This window comes from Pangasianodon hypophthalmus, chromosome 18 (genome assembly GCF_027358585.1).
Source record: "Pangasianodon hypophthalmus isolate fPanHyp1 chromosome 18, fPanHyp1.pri, whole genome shotgun sequence".
Taxonomy (NCBI): domain Eukaryota; kingdom Metazoa; phylum Chordata; class Actinopteri; order Siluriformes; family Pangasiidae; genus Pangasianodon; species Pangasianodon hypophthalmus.
In genome coordinates, this window is record NC_069727.1 from 12,626,861 (window position 1) to 12,648,862 (window position 22,002).

General features: G+C 40.6%; 1 protein-coding gene and 1 long non-coding RNA gene across 26 annotated transcripts in view; one reads left to right on the forward strand and one right to left on the reverse strand.

Moving 5' to 3' along the window:
- The window catches only part of LOC128321144 (uncharacterized), a 35,164-nt gene extending 32,160 nt beyond the window's left edge, over nt 1–3,004 (reverse strand). Inside the window, exons 1-2 of the long non-coding RNA XR_008304732.1 lie at nt 2,811–3,004; nt 628–756 (exon numbers count right to left, since the gene is read on the reverse strand). This is a non-coding gene — a long non-coding RNA (uncharacterized LOC128321144). The remainder of the gene's footprint in view (nt 1–627; nt 757–2,810) is intronic.
- Nucleotides 1–22,002, forward strand: part of celf2 (cugbp, Elav-like family member 2) — a 154,140-nt gene that overhangs the window by 121,932 nt on the left and 10,206 nt on the right. For 4 of the 25 annotated variants that reach the window (XM_026923110.3, XM_026923106.3, XM_026923116.3 and 1 more), the window contains 7 exons: nt 1,298–1,377; nt 8,489–8,692; nt 10,362–10,425; nt 15,421–15,555; nt 16,413–16,541; nt 20,108–20,281; nt 21,568–21,711. In XM_026923110.3, the coding sequence (XP_026778911.1) occupies nt 1,298–1,377; nt 8,489–8,692; nt 10,362–10,425; nt 15,421–15,555; nt 16,413–16,541; nt 20,108–20,281; nt 21,568–21,711 (930 nt within the window). The remainder of the gene's footprint in view (nt 1–1,297; nt 1,378–8,488; nt 8,693–10,361; nt 10,426–15,420; nt 15,556–16,412; nt 16,542–20,107; nt 20,282–21,567; nt 21,712–22,002) is intronic. The other 21 variants (XM_026923108.3, XM_026923111.3, XM_026923107.3 and 18 more) reach the window with 21 other exon arrangements.

The window sequence follows — 22,002 nt, forward strand, 5'->3', positions numbered from 1 at the left end:
GTAAAGAGATGAAATCCACAATGTATAAGTCTAGCAAAGAGCTGAAATCTACAATGTATAAGCAGAGCATAGAGCTGAAATCCACACTGAAGAAGACCAGCATAGAGGTGATAACTACATTGACCAAGACTAGCATAGAGGTTAAAACTGCAAAATACAAAGCTAGCATAATGATGGATTTTACCAGCCTGGAGACCAAGCTGGTAAGCGAGGACCTCCAAATTACCAAGACACATGTGATAAAGCATCAGCCACCACATTTTACAACATGATAATAATCATAAGTTATGTGTAGCATATGCCACAACTCCTAGAAGGTTTAATCCTGCCAAATACGGTTGAGCAAGTAAGATTTTTATTATTTTTTTAAATATCAACTACTGCCTACTCCAGTGGCAACGGGATGAGCTTCTAGCTTAAAATGCTAATCAGAGCTAAGAGCAGCAGGCGCAAGAGAGCTACACAGCATAGTTTCAATATCGTCAAAAGGATACTGGCAAAAAAAAAAAAAAAAAAATTCTTGAGAACAGCTAAGTAAATCTGTTAGAGAGGATGATGATAAGAGCCTGGTAGTAGTCAGGCATTCCAAGAAGAAAAAGCAAGACAGAAAACAGAAATAGCACTCACTTGCTCTTTGATTGGAAGAACTGGCTTTGCCGAGTTGAAATTAGGGTTGGGGATGAGTAATTGAGTAGTCACAAGTGACAGCGCTGAGCAGTCGTGTCAGTCAGTCATTGGCAAAGGAGGTTTTTCATTCTGAAAGGCATAAAAGTGCATTGAAAGAGTAACAAAGAAGCTGGAAATGTCAGAAACACGTTTCTGTCTGTCTCCCTCTTTCATATATCATATATAGTGTGTGTGTGTGTGTGTGTGTGTGTGTGTGAGAGAGAGAGAGAGAGAGCTTGCCTGTGTGTGGATGTGTACTACACAGAGATCTGACAGCTTTGCGCACTGAAATATACTTCACTAAACTCATGAACACAGTTATATTCATACTGATTGTGTGTTCTATTGTGTTGCTCTGATGTTCAGTGTGTTCAGTGTTGAAGGTAAGAGCTGAGTGTTGATTGTTGTTAAATGTTGTTGAATGTTCTACTCTAAGCCACTTTTGCAGTAAGTTCTGTCTGCCTTTCTTCTCTGTACAATCTTTGTTTTTTGGCTTTATAACGACCTGTCCAACCCTTTTGTCTTGTTTCTTTTGTTTTTTTTTTTCTCTTGTCTCTCTTCCTCCCTCGTTCCCTCCCTCGTTCCCTCCCTCCCTCCCACCCTACCTCCCTTCTTCGTTCCCTTCCTGCAGGATGTGCGTTTGTCACGTTTTCTACCAGGGCTATGGCACAGAATGCAATCAAAGCCATGCATCAGTCTCAGACCATGGAGGTACTGTACTCTCGTCCCTCTCTCCCTCTCTCTGTCTCTCTCTCTCTCTCTCTCTCTCTCTATTCAGCTGCCTATCATTATTTCTCTCCTCATCCTTCTTTCTATCACTCTCTCCTGTCTGTCACCATCTCATCAGTCCTCTCCTCTCACACTTTCTCCCTCCACTCTCTCCACCTCTCCCCCTCCCATCTGTCTCATCACTTCTTCCACTCTCCCACAATATCTCTGTCTCTGTCTCTCTCTCTCTGTTTCTCTCTATATCTTTCTCTCTTTTTTTCACTCTCGCTATCTCGTTCTGTCTCTCACACCCCTCAGTCTCTTTTTGGCCAGTATCACAGCTCCAATTGTCAGCCAAAAGTCTGTCGCTTCAAACTTACACTAAAGTAGGACAAAACTTTAAAACGAATGAGAGACACACAGACAGTGTGAGAGAGAAAGACTGGAAATTCAGTGTCAGCTGAAACGGGCAGTGCCACGGCCACCCGTGGGTGTCAGGAAGGACCCCTGGGTGTAGGACGACTGCCATTAGCTGCGTCACGCACTCGCCACATCCGAGACGTTTTAATAACACACTTGTAATAGCACTCACCGGGTCCTTAGTGTTTAGCTGTCCATCTTCCTGCCTGTCAAAATGTCACTCCGCTGACAGAGAGCTGACAGCCGTCTTATACAGAGCCTGCGTGTGTGTGTGCGTGTGTGTGTGCGTGCGTGTGTCTGCTTCTTGCCACATAGATGAATTTCCTACCATCATTAACCTTAAAATTCCATTCTAATTACTTCATATAACAAAATGCAGTTGTTGAAAGTCTGCCTGTTAATCAGCTAGATGTCAGCGAGTAACTGGCAGAACAAAGTATACATACAAGGACGAATATTTTCAAGTAGGGTTTCTAAAATAATGTAAGAATTTTAAAATGAAATTCAAAATTAATTCACTATAACGTAACATATATAATATAATATAATGCATTTCTTCTACATATGTTGTTGCGGATATGTGCCATCATTCAACAGGTGTAATACTGTTAGCATGGAATGTTACGTTCTTAGAGAAGGCAATCCCATAATCCTGTTCACTACATGACAGTTTGTGGAAAGTTTGAGAAACGTGGCAGACAGAACTGATGCTTTGTCTGAGAGTCGAATAAAACAGCTCAGAAAATACTCATTTCTGATTGGCTGGTAGGTGGTGTCATTATTTGCTTATTTTCTTGGCATGCCTCTAGAATAAAATTGAATCACATTTCTAAATCAATGCTCATCAGATTACCTATGCGTTCCTCTTACTTGCTGGGATAATATTGTACACTTAATAAAAGCTTTAATAATGGTATAAACATTTTATATTGACATCCCTACTGTGAATAATTACAAGATGGTTTTGTGGTAAGTCCTTAACCAAGCCAATTACAGAACAATAATAATTTCTCAACCTGTTTGCGGTGAAGAAAGTGTCCAAATTGCTGCACGTGTGTGTGTGAGCGTGTGTGTTTTCCTGGTTGTTGCGTATACCCAGGCGAAAGTAATTCCAGGCAACTAAATTGTTCCGGGTTTGTTGTTTATTTTTCGTAAGAGCCCCTTGTGTTCGCACACTTCCCCTCTCTTCTCGCACAGAGGAATTTGTGGCCTTTCTGAATGTCACGACTTAATGAAAACCGATGTGACAGGCACACACACAAACACACACACACAGTGTGTTTGTTTAGTTTTCTCTCTGAGGGCTATTTTAAGGGTTGTAGTTTGCCCCGTCTCTCCCCAGATACGCTTCCCTGTTTGATCTGCTCTGTTTGCTTCTCTTTCTCTCTCTCTCTCTCTCTCTCTCTCTTCCTGTCCCTCCATTCTTTCTCAGTCCTTTCGTTATGTATGTATACAGTTGGAGTGTGTATCTGTGATTGTGTTTGTGATTGTGTACGTATATGTGTGTCCTATTAAACCAGCATCCACGTTTCAACTCTAAATCATTACAAGCACACAGATGACGGTTGTCTTTATAATTGTATTTAAGAGAAGAATTCACATTTACTTGTAACTGTAGGTTAACAATACTGAATTATAAATAAATAATTCATTCCTTCTCCAGAACTATGAAGTAGGCCTACAGTATACCTGTAATGATACACCACAATATTGAAAACACACACATAAGGTGAACACGCAACATATTGTCACCATTCCAGGGTTCATTTCTGACATAGGCAGCATTCTGGGGGAAATAGTTATGTTCAAAATAGGCAAGTTGATTAATTTAAGACAAATATAGTATTATTAATATTTATTAATACCTATGTATAGATTCAAGCTTCAAATTGTCTTGTTATATTGGAAAAGGGTATCCAGGGTGCCAATAAAGGACGTTTTTAAGCTTAAAATTAGTAAGAAGAGATAGTAGTAGATGCAACAACCAAAAATATAAAGCTGAAAATAGTCAAAGATGACAATTTTTTTCAGGACTTTCTAAGAGGGACATTAGAGGAGCACTTTCTAATCACTGTTAATGCCAAGTATCAAGAGACAAGTATCAAATCCCTAATGACTTCCCCATTATGACCACTGCTTTTACTACATGAACACACAGCATCCTCCTCAATATACAAAATACAGCAAAACCACGGAAGCGAAACGGAAAGCCCCTGCTAGCATTCTGACGCCATCGATAGCCATGGTTTTTGCATATTTACAGACAGTAGTGCCTAGGGGCAAAGTACACCTACACATAGTATGTCACTGCAATATTCTCGTTGGATTCCGTAGGCTAATCGAGTATGTTTAGCATTACGAAGTGCCTAGGTGACGTATTTTTTTAATGTCTACCAGACATGTAAAACATACTTGCAGCTCTCATTCTTGAGTTCCTGCATATAGACATTAAAGCCCTCACTTTTACTACTGAAAAAATGGTTGTTAGTTTTGATTTTCAGTCCCGTGTGTCCTGAATTTCAGTTTCAGCCAGAAATGTTCATTTTGATGCATCACTAGTACAGATTTCTCAAAATAGACTGAATAACCTAATATTAATATGCTAATAACCTAATATTAGATACCTTTAAAGCTCCGCCAACTATATCGCTCCCTCTCTCTCGTGTTGTGGCAGTTACTGAACGCACAAAAAGACAAATAAGTAGACTGGTGGTAATAAGACACAGGTGACAATCATCACACGTTACCTGTGTGGTTCGAGCCGCCTCCTCTTCGTCCACCACCGATGCTCGACCACGCCCCCTCTGCTGTATATTACTTTTGCGATTTCTTTGAATGAAAATTAATTATTGCATAATTATTATTATTTGAATAAAAACAAGTCTCTCAAAATAATTTCTCAAACTCAGAATTTAGAGTATATTTTACAAAGTGGATCTTACCACAGTAATATCTAATGTGTGTGTTGATTATTGTGATAATTGCTGGTAATTAACATTTGCCTAGTTCATATCTGTGTCATTTGCTAAGCACCACATTATCATTAAGTGCTAATAATGTAGCTTTAATTTTGGATTGTAGTCCCTTAAACCTCAGCTTCAGACCACGTCTCATGTGTAAGTCAAAATTTGAGGGTAACGAGACAGCTGCAGGAATGAGCAAGCAGAATGAGCAGTGTGTGTGTGTGTGTGTGTGTGAGGGAGTAATGAGATTTTTAGGTCTCTTGAGATGCGTGGCCCAAGATGGAATCACTTGACTGACACCTCAGGCACAATCTCATTCTTTTTTTTTTTTTTTTTTTTTTATTAAATTTTTATCCATCCCTCATTTGGAGGGGAAAAAAAATCAATCCTGTCAATGGAACGAGAAACGTGACGTCTGCTCAGAGAGTGTATGGCTATATTTTTTGCCTTTCTAACAACCTTTTAAATGCTTGCACACACTCCAGAAATGCCGTTTGTAGTGTGACTGGCTCTGATGTTGCCCTCAGTTAGTCCTGACGGAGAAACACTTTTTGATGTTCTGATACTGTATTTTTTTTTTATAAATGTCACCATGTTACAGTACTTATATAATTGTCATATGGTAGTAAGAAAACATATTTTATTATTGTTAATATTCCTGTTATACTAAAATGAAGTGTATTTTTTAATTAGTGACTAAATGGTCATGAAATGAATTTTAATTAGTTTGTCATACTAAGTAGGGCTTCACCAACTAATCAACAAAACTGATCGAATTTGAATATAAAAATAGTTGGCAGTGGATTTCATTATCGATTAGTTGGTCTAAGTTATGAAGCATGCTGTGGGAAGCAGGAAAGCTATGTTAGCATAAGCAGGAAAGCTATGTTAGCACAAGCAGGAACGCTATGTTAGCATAAGCAGGAAAGCTATGTTAGCACAAGCAGGAAAGCTATGTTAGCACAAGCAGGAACGCTATGTTAGCATAAGCAGGAAAGCTATGTTAGCACAAGCAGGAAAGCTATGTTAGCACAAGCAGGAAAGCTATGTTAGCACAAGCAGGAACGCTATGTTAGCATAAGCAGGAAAGCTATGTTAGCACAAGCAGGAAAGCTATGTTAGCACAAGCAGGAAAGCTATGTTAGCACAAGCAGGAACGCTATGTTAGCACAAGCAGGAAAGCTATGTTAGCACAAGCAGGAAAGCTATGTTAGCACAAGCAGGAACGCTATGTTAGCACAAGCAGGAAAGCTATGTTAGCACAAGCAGGAAAGCTATGTTAGCATAAGCAGGAAAGCTATGTTAGCATAAGCAGGAAAGCTATGTTAGCACAAGCAGGAACGCTATGTTAGCACAAGCAGGAAAGCTATGTTAGCACAAGCAGGAACGCTATGTTAGCATAAGCAGGAAAGCTATGTTAGCACAAGCAGGAAAGCTATGTTAGCACAAGCAGGAAAGCTATGTTAGCACAAGCAGGAACGCTATGTTAGCATAAGCAGGAAAGCTATGTTAGCACAAGCAGGAAAGCTATGTTAGCACAAGCAGGAAAGCTATGTTAGCATAAGCAGGAAAGCTATGTTAGCATAAGCAGGAAAGCTATGTTAGCACAAGCAGGAACGCTATGTTAGCATAAGCAGGAAAGCTATGTTAGCACAAGCAGGAAAGCTATGTTAGCACAAGCAGGAAAGCTATGTTAGCACAAGCAGGAACGCTATGTTAGCATAAGCAGGAAAGCTATGTTAGCACAAGCAGGAAAGCTATGTTAGCACAAGCAGGAAAGCTATGTTAGCATCGGTAAACAGAATGAGCACTGTGTGTGTATGAGAGAGTGATAAAATGTGTGGAATCTCTTGACTGATATATTAGGCACAATTTCAGTAGCACTGACAAACTCTGAATCGTTTAATTTTCCTAACACACAAATATATATTTGAACGTGTCAAGTCGCAATCATCATGTCACCACTCTGCTTTCAGTTCACATCGAAGGTGCTTCTGGTCGATCCAAAAACGACTCGATTCCCTGATTCCAGGAACTGAAAATGAAAGAGCTTCGGAGTCAGTTCCATACTGAGAAAGATTCGCCTCGAACAAACAGAGCAAGCACATTTAGCATCTGATTGATCTCGTTTTAACATGAACGCCAGAGTATATTGGCCTTCATTATGTGTTTTATTTGTATTTAAACGATATAAGCACTTGGTAATATTGACAGATTTTCAGATAAATGTCATCAATATTACATTGTAACTAGTGACCTGTTATGTAATTATGCCTCATTAAGAGTTCTGTAGTATAATTAGTTGATTGAAATGCTGGTATACTTTGATATATAGTATATTTTTTAATAAAAAAAATCAGTAGTTGCAGCTAGTCAGTAGCCTTGTACTGACCAGTGCTTCTTATATGCCATTTTCTAAATGTACACACCTGGTTGTGTAAACATCATGTTCAACAGTCACTGTAAATCCACAACTCGTACTGAAAAGTAACCATTTTTCCCATCATCTCACTCTCCTGGTTGGGGCAGAGTTAGTGTGTGTGTGTGTGTGAGAGAGTATTGTTATTCGCACAAGAGCTGTGATAATAATCTATGTAGATTCACTTAAACAATGACTGCCTGCTTGAACACTGGCTAGTGTTTGGAGAGAGAAATCGACAGAGGCCAGGCATGAACATGTTGTAATATAGAACTGATACACGCTCACACTTCTGTTGTACAGACACACACACACACAATCATGCTCATACATACCCAGGCACACACACACACACACACACACACACACACACACTCATTATGTGCTCTATTGTGTACTCTCAGCGCAGACCCTTAGGGCTTTAGGCATTATAGGCTGCTCTCTGAGGTGTGTGAGTATATGTGTGTGAGAGACAGATTAGCACAGATGCACTGTGGGCAGAGTCTCTTTCTCTCTCTCTCTCTCTCTCTCTTTCTCTCTTTCTCTCTTTCTCTCTCTCTCTCTCTCTCTCTCTCTCTCGCTCTGAAGCACATGATGATGAAATCGCTTTATAAAGCGGGAAATCGCTTTCTGGGGAAATAATATCACCTTCTCAACCCATACACACACAGCCACTTGTCTCTACCCGCACTCCCTCTACTCCTGTGTGTGTGTGTGTGTGTGTGCGTGTGTGTGATAATGTTATGGCTTTTGGTAAATACCCAATTATATTTAATTGTCTTTTTTCTTCCTATTTTTCTCTCCATCTCTCCTTCTCACTCCCTTTGTTCTTCCATTCCTTTTGCCTGACTCTCCTGAATTTCTTTCTTTCCACCTCTCTTTCTTCCTTCATACCCGTCACATCCATCCCTACCTCTCTCCCTCTTGCCTCCCCTTTTCTCTGTCTCCTTTCTCTTTAATTCTTCCATACATATTCCTCCATTTTCCTATTTCAATGTCTCTTCCTGTCTCACTCTTTCTCACTTTGACCATCTCACTCTCCCCTATTTCTTTCTCTCTCCCCTTCCTGCTTTCCTCCTGCTCTTTTTTCCTCTCTTCTCTTCCTATTCTTCTTGACTCTCCATACGTTCATCTTTTGGTCATATCTCTAAAATTTCTAAATCTCTCTCTCTTTCTCTGGCTGCCTCTTCCTGTTGCCCTATTTTCATATGTCTCTTTCCCTTTCTTCCCTTCTTTCCTCTCATTTGCTCTCTTCCACCTTTGCTCTAACCTCTCTCTTTCTCTCTTTCTCTGTGTATCTGTCTGTGTATAGGGATGCTCCTCCCCCATGGTGGTGAAGTTTGCCGACACTCAGAAGGATAAGGAGCAGCGGCGGCTGCAGCAGCAGTTAGCTCAGCAGATGCAGCAGCTGAACAGCGCCTCCGCCTGGGGCAGTCTGACCGGCCTGACCGGCCTCACCCCGCAGTACCTGGCAGTAAGAGGCCACACCCACTCGGCCACGCCCATCAGCACCACAGTCAGTCACTGTCTCAGCCCCTCACTCTTCAGGCTCCGCCCACTCTCTTGTAGCAAGACGCCTCGTCTTCTCGCATTTCCCTTTTGCTATTTCTGTCTTTCTGCCAGCTTTCTTTAGCAATCAAAACTGGTATTCCCAGTAGCAGCAGGATGAAAGTGCTAATTGGATAAGACACAAGATGTGGTGAAGAGAATTATGATGATTTTCTGAAGTGATAACCTGTTTAATCCTTGCGTTAGCAGGCTCTCTTTTTAGCAAATGATGATTTGGGTGCGGTGATTATTTTATTGATTTTTCAGACGTTTTCTAATCTTGGTTCTCGAGTCTTCAGACATCGCATTTGTTAAGGTGTTCTTGTTATAATACACCCTTCATTTAAATTGTGTGTGTTGAAGGAGGAAAACATTTTATAGGTGAACTAAATATGCAGGATAAAAAAAGAACTTTCCTAGGACAAAGGGACGAGGTAAAAAAAAAAGGCTATCTAAGCGCAGTGGCACAGCATCATCTCTTCCTTCTCCATCTTCTTCCTTCCCATCCTTCCTTATTCCAGTGCTTAGCTAGCAATAGCCTGTGAGCCTTTAGCCTGTGAGCAATCTTGACCATCTTTATCTTTAACCTTTAACTAAGCACCTTTGACCTTTAGTCAAGCTTTCTGGTCTTTTAGTTCCTTCTAGTACTGGTTACATTATGAGCAACAAAGCTACACAAAAAGAAACCCGCAGACCCATGGGCGTGTTTTTGAGTGTGACAAATAGACATTTTTTTTTGCCTACATTATAAACTCCAAATGTTTCTGAGTAGGCTACCAGTCCTCAAAAGTAGTTTTATAAATGTGAATTTAGCTAATGTTAACAAGCTAGCAACCTAAGATTGGCAGCAAGCATTCCAAACATTTACGACTTTTACGAACCACATATGGATATGACTTTAAAATCCTCTCAGCTAGCTGGCTAAAACAGCATGAGATAACACACACATGGCAATAGGCAATCCTTCTTCCTGCTTGGTTTTATATATAAACTCAATGACATTTTATGTGTCAACTCAAAGACACGTCTGTGGGCTGCGATTAGTGCATTTTGGCTTTTTGTCGAGGGTTTTTATTGTTACTGATCTAAATTGGTTTGATTTCCAAAAAAAAAAAAAAAAAGCCTTTTTGCTCACTGTGCTCTGAATGTTGACTTTGCTTAAAATATGTTAGAGTCAGTGGACCAGAGACTACGGCTAGAATTAACATTATAACAGAAATAATTTGCTTACAGTTCTCTAAGTTGTTTAAAACATCCTGTCAAAACACTTTAGGGCAACAGACTCCATTTCACTGAGCCTGGCTCTCATAGTTTATAGCTCTCATAGCAACTATATAAGCATCATTTATATGTATTCATTCAGCAGATGTTTTTTATCCAAAGTGACTTGTGCTTGAGAAAGGAGACAATCCAAGCACTTGAGGGTTAATGGTCTTGCTTGAAGGCCTGACTTTGGGTTAAGTTAAGCAACAGGAGGCGCTTACTTGGTATTGCATGCATGTATTACACGTGCAGTGCTACATTTCCTCATGCTCGGAGAATGAGATCTGCTTTGAGCAAATATGTCATGATGTCTGACGTTCTCTGATTTTCTTTTTGCCTGATCTCTCTTTCTCTTTCTCTGTGTCTCACTGTAGTTGCTACAGCAGGCAACCTCGTCCAGTAATCTAGGAGCGTTCAGTGGGATCCAGCAGATGGCAGGTAAGTCGATTTCTCTTTATTCTTGACCTATCTGTCCCAGCGTGTAACCCTGTAAAGTCCAATTTAACCCTTCTTCTAAACTCCCATTACTAAACCATTCCTGCTCTGGATCATTTAAACTCCAGCATGACCTTTTCTTTATTGTAGATTTCGGATCAGTAGTAAGAGTCAGGGAGTGTGTGTTAGAGATGTTGGTATGTGCACACATTTTGTGGACTTGGATCCAGGGTGTATTCCAGGGGTGTATCTCGCACCCAGTCTTCCCATGAGATGCTCTGGATCCACTGTGACCCTGACCCTGAATAAATGAATGAATCAGTGAAATGGAGATTTGAAACAATGAGAAGGAACCTTGAACCATCCTGATGTCGGTGTTGCCTGACAGTTCTGCAGAGCCCTTGCCATTTCTCCTGGGTGCGTTTTCAGAAAGGTGTCCTAAATTTCGGCAAGGTGCCCCAAATGAATCCTCTGGAGTTCAGCAATCTGCAGCTCTTCCTTTTTAAGGCTTGCAAATGCGCTAAAGCTTTTCATCACACTTTAAAGGACGTAATCTGGGTCATTTCGTCCGTGCTCTGGATTGTGTACTTTTGATGGATGTTAGTCTCAGAAGTCTCAGCCATGACGATTTTGTGAAGATGTCAGTTCACTTGTGCGATTATTTGCTTCATTAGGTGGAAATTTTTTGCTTGTGAAGCATTCCTCCTCATTCTGCAGTGTCTGTCCGGGAGATATATAAAACAATATCGATCAATCAGTTTCGAAATATCTTGGCTTGACATGGCAAATCAGTGTACATGCAACAGCATAAATCTCACGATATATTGCCTTACATATCCATGACATTTTACATGAAGCAAATGAACAAGAATAAAATTACACATAATATGATAGACGACATGATATCACAAGGGAGTGATATGCAGCCAATAAATAAATATCAGTTTATTCACTTGTGAAATACTAACACAGCTGTCTAGATACCTAGCTCGCTAGTTAATTTTAGCAAGGCATTGGGCTACTGAGTGCTACATATTTTTGGTTATTCTCCAAACATTATCCAATCTTGATTAGGGCGTAGGCTGTATAATTTTAATGGATTAGTTTATTGGTTATACTGGTTGTTTATTGGTTATATTAGTAGACCAATATACTGTACTATGGAATAAAAAAAAAAAAAACTTTGTTACACCAAAAAACTAGTGTTACACCCATCATACCCAGTCTGACCATTATCTTTTTAATTTAGAAAATTATCTATTTAAGAGCAGCAACATGAAAAACAAACCAAAATGGAGAATAAATGCCTGTAGCCTGTATAATAAAAGCCTGCAATCTTGATAGCTTGTATTAAAAAAGTAAGCAAGTAGTTTAAAACTTGCCACTGAAATATTACAAGACAGTCAGTGCTATGCTGTTTGAAATTTTGTACATGTTCATTTAAGTATATTGCAATGCAGATCACGAGAGCTTCTTCCTCATACACGAGACAAGCAAGCAGATTGTGCCACTGTGCATGTCTGTGTTTGTCACTATTAACTAAATGTGCTAATAATTTTTTAAAAATAATTTATCTTGAATATTTTCTAAAAAAAAAACATCACAGGCCCAAAACAAGGTTTGATGAAACTCAGATTTTCCTCTTTACATCAATGTAGAAAACTGGAAATGTGCTTCCAGGGCAAAGTTCTTCATAATGTTAGGGCAAAGTAAAGAGTAATATCTAGCCTCATGTGTCTTGTGTACCATACTTCCACATGAGGTTTGGTCCTATAAGGATAATAACACCGCTTAAACATAATCAGCGCCCGAGTGGATTTTTTTATTCCGGTCCAACTGTGTACAACTGCAAAAAAGTGTGTGTGTGTGTGTGTGTGCGTGTGTCCTCATCTTCATGTGGTACAAACCAGCAGGAGCCCGTGAGCTCACCAAGATCTTAGCGCCTTCTCTCAGTTGAATTGTGCATCTCAGTTGGATCCTTCCATCTGTCGCCTGGCAACGGGCCGTGATTGGCAGGCGCTGTGTGCAGCTGACATCTGGCGTGGGCGGAGCTACAAGCCATAAGGAGCTCCGAAACACACACTGAGCACTAAGAGCTAGTGAAATCTCTCCACTGACCACCCTCTGTCTACTGGGATCTTGAAGAAACTCTCACAAACACACAAACACATTTTTACACACATACACACATTTTCACTCCCACTTTTGCATTTTCTCCTTCTAACACTCCTTTTCTCTCACACGCAAACACACACATTTTCTCACACCTCCTCCTACCATGTGCTGAATTTCTTGTTTTCGCCCTTTCTTGCATACACACACACACACACACACACACACACACACACACACCCATACAAAATTTACCCATACAAAATTGTATGCACAGAACCTAAACAACCTCTTGCAACTTGTGTAATTGTCCTCCTTAACCACCAGTCTCACTGTATGCCAGCTAATCAGCGGGCATTTTTAAACACATAAACACACACATACATACAAATGCCCCCAAAAATCTGGCTGCGATTTCAAGTCTATTCAGAAGCACAAAAGAGCTCCTTAACCGCCTGTTCGCCTGCTGCTTCCTCCAGCAAACCCTTTTTTTCACACAGCTCCTTTCTCTTCTCAGCCTCTTAGCCTCTGACACACACACACACACACACACACAATCACACAGACTTCACAACATACTCATTTTTCCTCATTAAAGTAAACATGAATGATGCATTTACAGCTATTAAGAAAACAAACCTTCTGATTTAGGCCACGCCCACTTCAGGTATGACTCTTTGGAGCAGATACAGATATTGGCATTTTGTTACACTTCTTCTGGAGCTCTAACTTTCCTCTCCTTTCCTCATACAAAGTAAGCTCCAAGATTAAAAGTTGGCACCCACCCCTTTTTTCCTGGTTGGTGTTTTTGTGTAAGAAGAAGACATACAGTATGCACCAGACAAGATACAGACTCTGATCTATAGTCACCAGTGCCCACGCTACAGAATAAACATGACGCAGTCAAAGCTGTTTGCCGGTGAACACTTCTCATATCCAATCCAGGGCTCTCACCATAAACCAGCCCTCAGGGGTCCAAGATGAGCTCCTTTTTTTTTACATTGATCTATATTACTTACTGAAAACATGGACTTTCAAGGCTGAGCAGGTTCCCTTGTGATGACTAGGACAGGAGACTAGGAGCAACATATATCATAATGGTAGCGGTGGACATCGCTACGATCCTACGGGACCTGCAGGACGCAATATTTAGTGAGTGAGTAAGGGATTAAAATCACAATCCCATGCACAGCTCTAAGGCAAGGCATAAACTATCACCAGATCCCCACTGACCAGATTTTTTGTGGGTTATGGACCTTTGGTGGTCAGTGGTGGTCCCTGCCCATTTTAGTCCATTTCCATTGATAAACAAAGCACTGAGGCTGCAGTCAGTAATTGTCTATCTAGTTGGTGTAACCAGTAAAATGAAATATGGGTGTACGTACCTAATAGCGAGTCTGTGTATAATTGTGTTATTAGGATTAAAACTACTCCTTGGTTCACATGTCTGCATCAGTGGATCTTAGTCATATGATACATCCGATCCCTGGAAGTCATTCTTGTCTGGTCCCTGATTGAAGGAACAAGGCGGGATATATCTTGGCTTTTAAATTAGCCCAGTTTCTGACAGCCATGGAGATTTTTAATCACTGAGTGCAATCTCAACGAATCCTAGTCATCGAGAGTTCCGCAGTGACATCTTGGTTCAAAGACTTGTCACACACTTTCACTGATGAATGAAAAACAGATGATGCGCCACATGCTAAGAAATACATTTTCCTCATCTTTCTGCTGTTTGAAGCTTGTTCCTACTTCTGTAGATGATTTAGAAGCCTGGAGTGTAATGGTTCTTACACACCAAGCCATTTGTCGTCTGCCGGATGCTGTCAAACATCTGTGGCTGAGTGTCATCTCTGTATTTGCACCATGTTCTGCTCACTAGTTAGTCCTTGCCAGTGGCGAGTGAGCATGCTGAATCAGAGCTGAGAGGCTTTTCTGGAAAATCAGTGCAGGAGGAGAGAAACTCGAAACGTTTGCTTCTTCCTTCAACATTGCTTTAATGTTGTGGGTAGCAATTTTTTGCAATGAACTTTTGCAGACTACGGAGATCATTTAAATTTCAAGAACATAATTTAAGCAGATTCTTGGTGTTTAATTGTAAATTGTAGCTACGCAGCTAAGCTAATTTGCGCCAAACCGCATAATACTGCACTAAATAGCGTGTCAAAGTAGTACGCAAAAATAGGAACCAAATGTGCTGTAATCTCTATTTAGCGCAGTAGTATACATTCTGGGGCACAGGGTTTATCCGTGCTTCTTGTGAGGCATTAGAAGACAATAGTTGGCGCTTTAGCCCTGGCTTGGAGTTTCTGGGCTCTTACTCCTACATGTAGTGTAGTTGGGGTGTGTTAACATGTGTGTGTATGCTCTGTGTGTGTGTTTCTGTTTGCTAACTTATACAATACAATATAATCATTGAGAGTGTGTATCAGCATATATATAAAGCATCGTGTGCATTCTGTTTGACACTCTCTCCCCTGCCCCGAGTATACACACACACACACACGCACGCACACACACACCTTTTGTAATTAGTTGACACACACTTACCAGGATGTTTCAAGTGCATACACACTCAAATACTCACTTCCTCTCTTGCACACACACTCTGCAATTTATCACTCTCCTTTTAAAATTAGTTGACACATACATGACAAAACATGTTCTACACACACACACACACACACACAGACACACACCTAGTCAATCATGGCCATTTCTTTTTCCATTAGTCAATTAACATCACACACTCCAGTGCCTACTCGTTCACCCTCTGCAGCACTCAGGACCCCCTCGTTGAGATCAGTGTGTGTTAACACGCCACTATCCATGTTGTTGTGCAGCCACACACACTCCCACGATGGCTGACTCTCTCTCTCTCTTCAGGTATGAACGCTCTGCAGTTACAGAATCTGGCCACTCTAGCAGCGGCCGCCGCGGCAGCTCAGAGCTCGGCCAGCCCGTCCACCGCTAGTGCCCTGACCTCCAGCACAGGCTCCCTGGGAGCCCTGGCCAGCCCAGGTAACCGGCGGCCGCCTAGCCTTCATCGTCATCGTCATCATTCTCACTGTTGTAGCATCAGCACTACAGCCGTCACGCTTCTTCCTCTTCCTCCATCGAGTCGCCTTCATCCACATCCTCGTATTTAGTCACTGCATCAGAAAGCCTGCGTCATGGGCGCATGTCTGTCCTTCCGTTTTGTCCTTGTATATCCCCGTTTAGGCATTTTGTCAGGATTCGTAGCTATTACTGCGTCTATCGTCGCTGCCGAAACTCTTAGAAAAGGGCAGAAGTATTTTTGGAACTGCTTCCTGGGAGAGGTGCGAGTTTAGAGCGTTGGAGTCATTTTCACAGGGTGTATTGCTTTTTACATGATTCTCATTTCATCTCTCACGCTGGCAGCCTTCTCGTAACCCTCCCTCGCTCTCTCTTTCTAAATCCATCCTTCTACAGAACAGCATTAAAGTAAGAAAGTGTGCACATAACTTTGTTTCTCGCCATGACCTCTGTTTCACTTTATCATCATCACCATCAGCATCATCATCAGCATCATCAGCATCATCATTTTCCTGATCTTGTGTTGTCTCCCTTCTTTCCTCCACATGTGTGTGAGACATTTCTGAACATTAAATATGTGTGAACATTTCTGTACCATACTTAAATACACTCAATGGTGTGACACACTCTTTCTCTCTCCCTCTCTCTCTCTCTCTCTCTCTCTCTCTCTCTTTCTTTCCCTTGCATTTTTCTTCATCTTTGCCTCTTTTTTCTACCACTTTCTCTATACCTCGGTCTTTCTCTGCATATTTTCTCCCTGCTCTCTCTCTCTCTCTCTCTCTCTCTCTCTCCCTCTCTCTCTCTATCCCTCTCTCTCTCAGCAGCAGGCTCCACTGCTAACTCGAGTGCCGGAGCGATGGGTTCTCTCGGCTCTTTGGGAACCCTGCAAGGCCTCGCCGGGGCCACCGTGGGCCTCAACAACATTAATGCACTAGCAGGTAGCGTCAACAGTGAGTATAAACCTCATCTGCCGCACCCATCCCATCCCACGCATACACACGCCCGGAGAGACGCCCGCTCTCTCTCTCTCTCTCTCTCTCCCTCACACACACACACATAAACCTAACAATCGAACATAAGAAGGGCATCTCTCTGGGTACGATAGGAGTTTGCTGTTTGTATATGTCTAGCGTCTATATGTGTGTGTGTTTTTGTTTAGTATGTATATTTGTGTTTCTTATTCAGGACATGAATGATCAGTTTATCATCAGTCAGTCAGAATTTACTGGGATTATTTGTGTTAATGCTGCCAGAGCAGATTTCACTGTTCGAATATGAGCCAGATTTTTATAATATTTCTGTAGCTGAAAGTAAAAAAAATCCACAATATTTCATTCATTTTATATTTCTAATTACCGTATTATGTTTTGTCTTTTGTCTTTGCTGCTAACAATCTGAAACATTGAAGTTTCTGATAAAATGATGATGCTCGTCATAGAGTAGTGCTACTGCTAACATTCACTCTGTCTGTAGCAGTAAAAAAAATGTAATGTTTCGGCTGGTCCCTAATTGCTATTTTACAAAAAAATGTTGTTTATTAAAAAGAGAAAAAAAAATGAAAAGATGTAGACTGAGGTTAGGGTTAGGGGTAGTTGTAGTAGTTGTAGTAACCCACAAGTTAATAGAAATACCACATAAAGATAGAAATACAGACTTACAGTGTGTATGTGTGTGTGTGTGTGTGTGTTTGTGTACACATTTAGCAAACTCCTCTTCGCCCTGTCTCCACACACACCTTCACAAACCAGACGCCTGGCAAATCCATCGCTCTCTCTCTCTGTTTCTCTAGGCTTGTGATTGTTTCACCGTTGTACGATTGTTAGCTTTGTGAGTGTGTGTTTGTGGTGTTGTGTGCAGCACTTATCCAGAAAAGAGGACGTGTTGACGTCTCCGTTGGAGCGCATTCAACTGTGTGATTAGTGTCTGTAATTCAGCGCACAATAGCTAAGGGCCTCATATGTTACTTTTTAAATTGGTAGGCTGAAGTGTGTGTGTGTGTGTGTGTGTGTGAGTGTGTGTGTGTGTGGATGACCTGACCTGGATGTCTGCATTTTCCCAAAATGACCTTTCAGACAGGTTACTGGTTTTATAAATCAGGCTTTTCAAAACGCCACATCATCCGTTTTACATTAATTGAAATGACTTTCTAATAGACACACACACACTCACACACACACACACACACACACACACACACTGCTCATTATAAAGGCCATATAGTTTAATTGAATAGTAAAGGTCAGTATTGTAATTATTGCAGGATAAATGAGAGAGCTACGGTTGAAGCACCCTGCTCATCATTTATTGTTTGCAGGACGTCAAGCCAAAAGGCCAGTCAGTAAATATGCATGAATCAGTCGTCACACACACACACACACACTCACACACAAGTCTAATGAAACCACATCCCAGCTCTTGTCCTTAGTAGACATCCTCCTGAGTTCGTGTGTTCTCATCTCACTGGTGGGTCTGCTGGTGGGTCGCAGATCTTTCGGTGCTGTGCTTCATACACTTTGAAATTAATAGCGCATTATAAACAATAACATTTATTTAAAATAAAGAAGTAAATGAACTCCAATGACCCACTTGCACATCCAGAATTAGGTTTTTCTCATAACTGCATGCCTTTTCCTTTTAGTATTGCTGTAGTTACTGAATAATTCATGAATAATTCATAATAGTTGCTGAATAATAGGGCTGAAGATGTATAGGATTAGAATAGTGGTTATGCTTGAAGGATAGTTTTTTCTCACGTGTTGGCAGAGCAAGCAGTCAGATTGCAGGGTAGAGGTAGTACATAGCCAGTGTAATGAACTGTTCCTTTATTTTGTTTAGTTAGAATTGCAGAGTAGTTTAATAAGTTAGCCTGATGACTTCAGTGAATTAAAAGGAAGAATGGAAATGGATGTTTGGGAGTAGTTCTTGATGTTATGATGTAGATAGCCATAGGGTGGTGATAGTGACATGCTGCGTTGTGATGTTGCTTGCATGTGTCGGCCGCGGTTTCCACTTGCTTACACTGCTGTGTAATACATGTTACTTATCTTGTGTGTAAGCTTGATGTGAGTGTGTAGCAGCACTCTTTATTCTTACTGATTGTGAGTTGTTCTTATGTGTGAACTGAGTGTCTTGTAATGTGTTGTAAACTGTGTAACTTGTGTGATTATTCAGCAAAAAATGAAATGTACGGCTTTTCTTTTAGCCCACGTGTAGCCAAGACATGGTGAAATTACAGCCTCCCACACTCACATCGTGTTGAGTTATTCAGTAATCTAAAACAAACGTGTCGTCTGGTTTCTGACACTGTATGACACACTGCATGTTGTTTATAAAAAAATGTTTACAAAAGGACGTTGCAGTGCTAAATCTAGTACGATTTGGAAGTCAAATTACTTTTATCCTTAGCATTTAATTCAGTGTCACGAACGAATTATTTTTTGAAGGCAGAACTATACCTTAGAATTGACCCCAATGATAATATATAATATAATATAATATAGATATAATAGTTTGAGATTTGAATATACACTACTTTTCATACACAATGGGCCCCATGTATCAGTCATTTAGTAAAGATGTGTGTAAATCTTTTCATGGGCCAAACCAAACTAAAAAATTCCTAGAACATTTACAGATATTTAGGTAACGCTGTGTGCTAAATATTCCAGTAACGCTAGCTCAGCTAGCTCAGTAATGCAGCGTGTCAGCATGGAAGAGACACACCCTAACTCCTCTTCCAGTTATAGTGTGGCATTTCTTTTATCTTAATTTACAAGTTGTTTTGGATTGCTTTCTTACAAGTCATTAATATGAAACGACTTAGTGTCATTAAATTCGTATGTGCAACAGAAATAAATAAGCTATTTAAACTTAACAACGTAATCCGGAAATAACATTGCAGTTACTCATGACAACATCAATGAGATTCGCATTAGTGAGCTTCCTTCAACTCACAATCAACTCAGAAGCTCTAGCAGTTTTTCCAAACAAGAGTTTCATGAATATGACGTTTCTTGTGGAAATTCTCCTACGAACGATTTACGAATAAATTCATTTCGTATCCAGCTGGATAAATGAGGCACATTGTTGGTGTAACTGAGCCTAGTTAAACCAAATCTTTGAAGATGAATGTGTGAGATTTTGACATATAATTTGCATGATGCGAAACTGGCAGCTATACATTTTATCGTAATTACTAATCAGCTATCTTAATTTGTTAGCTACATTAACCTCAGAATAAACCAAACACATTTTCACTGTTTGGTTATATTTGAGGTAAGGGGAAATGAAGTACACTTCATTAACGTCTGAACTGTTCCTTGTGTATTGTCTGATGTGTATATTGTTTGTGTCTGTTTTGTATTGTGTCTTGTACACCTGTGGTGTGTATATTATCTCGCTGTTTTTTTCTATGTGTGTGATGTAGTAAAAAAAAAAAAAAAACACTTCCCCTCAGTCCCAAGCGCTAATGAGTAAGTGCACTTCTTTCTTCTTTATTGTTGGGTTTTATGTAAAGTTGCTCACATGCTCTCAGGTGTGGCTGCCCTGAATGGCGGCGGCTCGGCCGGCCCCATGGATGCCCTCACTCAGGCTTACTCAGGAATCCAGCAGTACGCCGCCGCCGCCCTGCCCACACTCTACAGCCAGAGCTTACTGCAGCAGCAGAGCGCCGCCGGGAGCCAGAAAGAGGGTGAGGAAGGAGCACACACACACACACACACACACACACACACATAAACACACACACAACACCTTCCACAGCCAGAATTGCACACATACACACACCTTCAGACATGCACACGCAGTATATACCTATACACATGATTTAGCTGTTTGTACTGAGTATTGTTCCTATTTAAGGATGAGTATACACTTAAACCTACCTACACACACACACACACACACACACACTCACCGAGTATTAGGAACACCTGTACAACTACTCATTCATGCAATTATCTAATCAGCCAGTCGTGTGGCAGCAGTGTGATGCATAAAGTCATGCAGATACTGGCCAGCAGCTTCGAGTAATGTTCACATCAACCATCAGAATGGGGGGAAATGTGATCTCAGTGATTTTGACTGTGGCATGATTGTTGGTGCCAGACGGGCTGGTTAGATTATTTCTATAACTGCTGATCTCCTGGGATGTATCCTAACAAGGTTCCCAGGACTTTTGAAGGAAAAACTGCCCCAAAACATCACATACTTAACAGTGGGGGATTAAATTTCTTCTTTTTACACCAGTGTACCTTCAGTGTTTGTTTTATCCATGTTTATCTAGAGTGCCTTTAATTCTGTGCTGTATATAATGATAGACACATGCAAACGTTACACACATTCTACTACACTAGAATTTTCATCTCCGCAACTAAGTGTCTGAACAGAGTGTAGTCTCCATTAAAAAATGGAAATAAACCTACACACAGCTATACATACACACATATACATCTATACAGTGATGCGAATGCTGTATACTGTACAGGCAGATCCTACTGCGGAAGAATTTTAGTCTTTGTTTCCCACAATACAGATGTTTGAACAGATGATAGGGTTCGCACAAGGACCTTGAAGTATGAATTCTCATTTCACATTCCCCATGCGCAACTTTAAATAATCAGCTATGAGTAAAGACAACACAATCTCTTTCTGTCAGTTTGAGGCCTATGAAAATCTGGACTAGCTACAACTCATAAACAATCACCTAGCACACCAACCTTGTGATTTCACTGTTTTTCCTCCATAGAACGTTTTGCAGCACCTGCAAGAGTGAAACTTCAGATGAAAATGTGTAAATTCTTTGTCCCTTTTTTGTGTTTGTTCCACTGCTATTTCAGCGCTCCATTACCAGAGACTTATGTTGCTTCTCCGCCAGCCAGAAGACTACAACTTCTGACACAGAGGTGTTTAGCCTAAGGCATGATGTCATTTCACCTGAAAAAATAAGCGTGAATGTGTTATGTATTGTGTTTGCAGGACCAGAAGGGGCAAACCTTTTCATCTATCACCTGCCACAGGAGTTCGGGGACCAGGACATTCTGCAGATGTTCATGCCTTTTGGAAATGTAGTGTCGGCCAAAGTGTTCATCGACAAACAGACCAATCTGAGCAAGTGCTTCGGTATGTAGCCAAAACACATGCAAAACACACACACACGTGTGTGTGTGTGTATATATATATATACAGATAGATACATTAACCCTTTTACACATACATTCAGTCACCATTCACCATTTATTTAAGTGAACCTATCTAGTGTGTAATAAATAGGCAACTTGAAGTGAAAGTAATGTATTTATATATTAATATTCTTTTAAAACAAACATTTGCTAATATTACAGTTTTAACATTTATAACAAAAATCAAATCTCATGTTGCGTTCATGTTGCATTCACTAATTAATGGGGGATG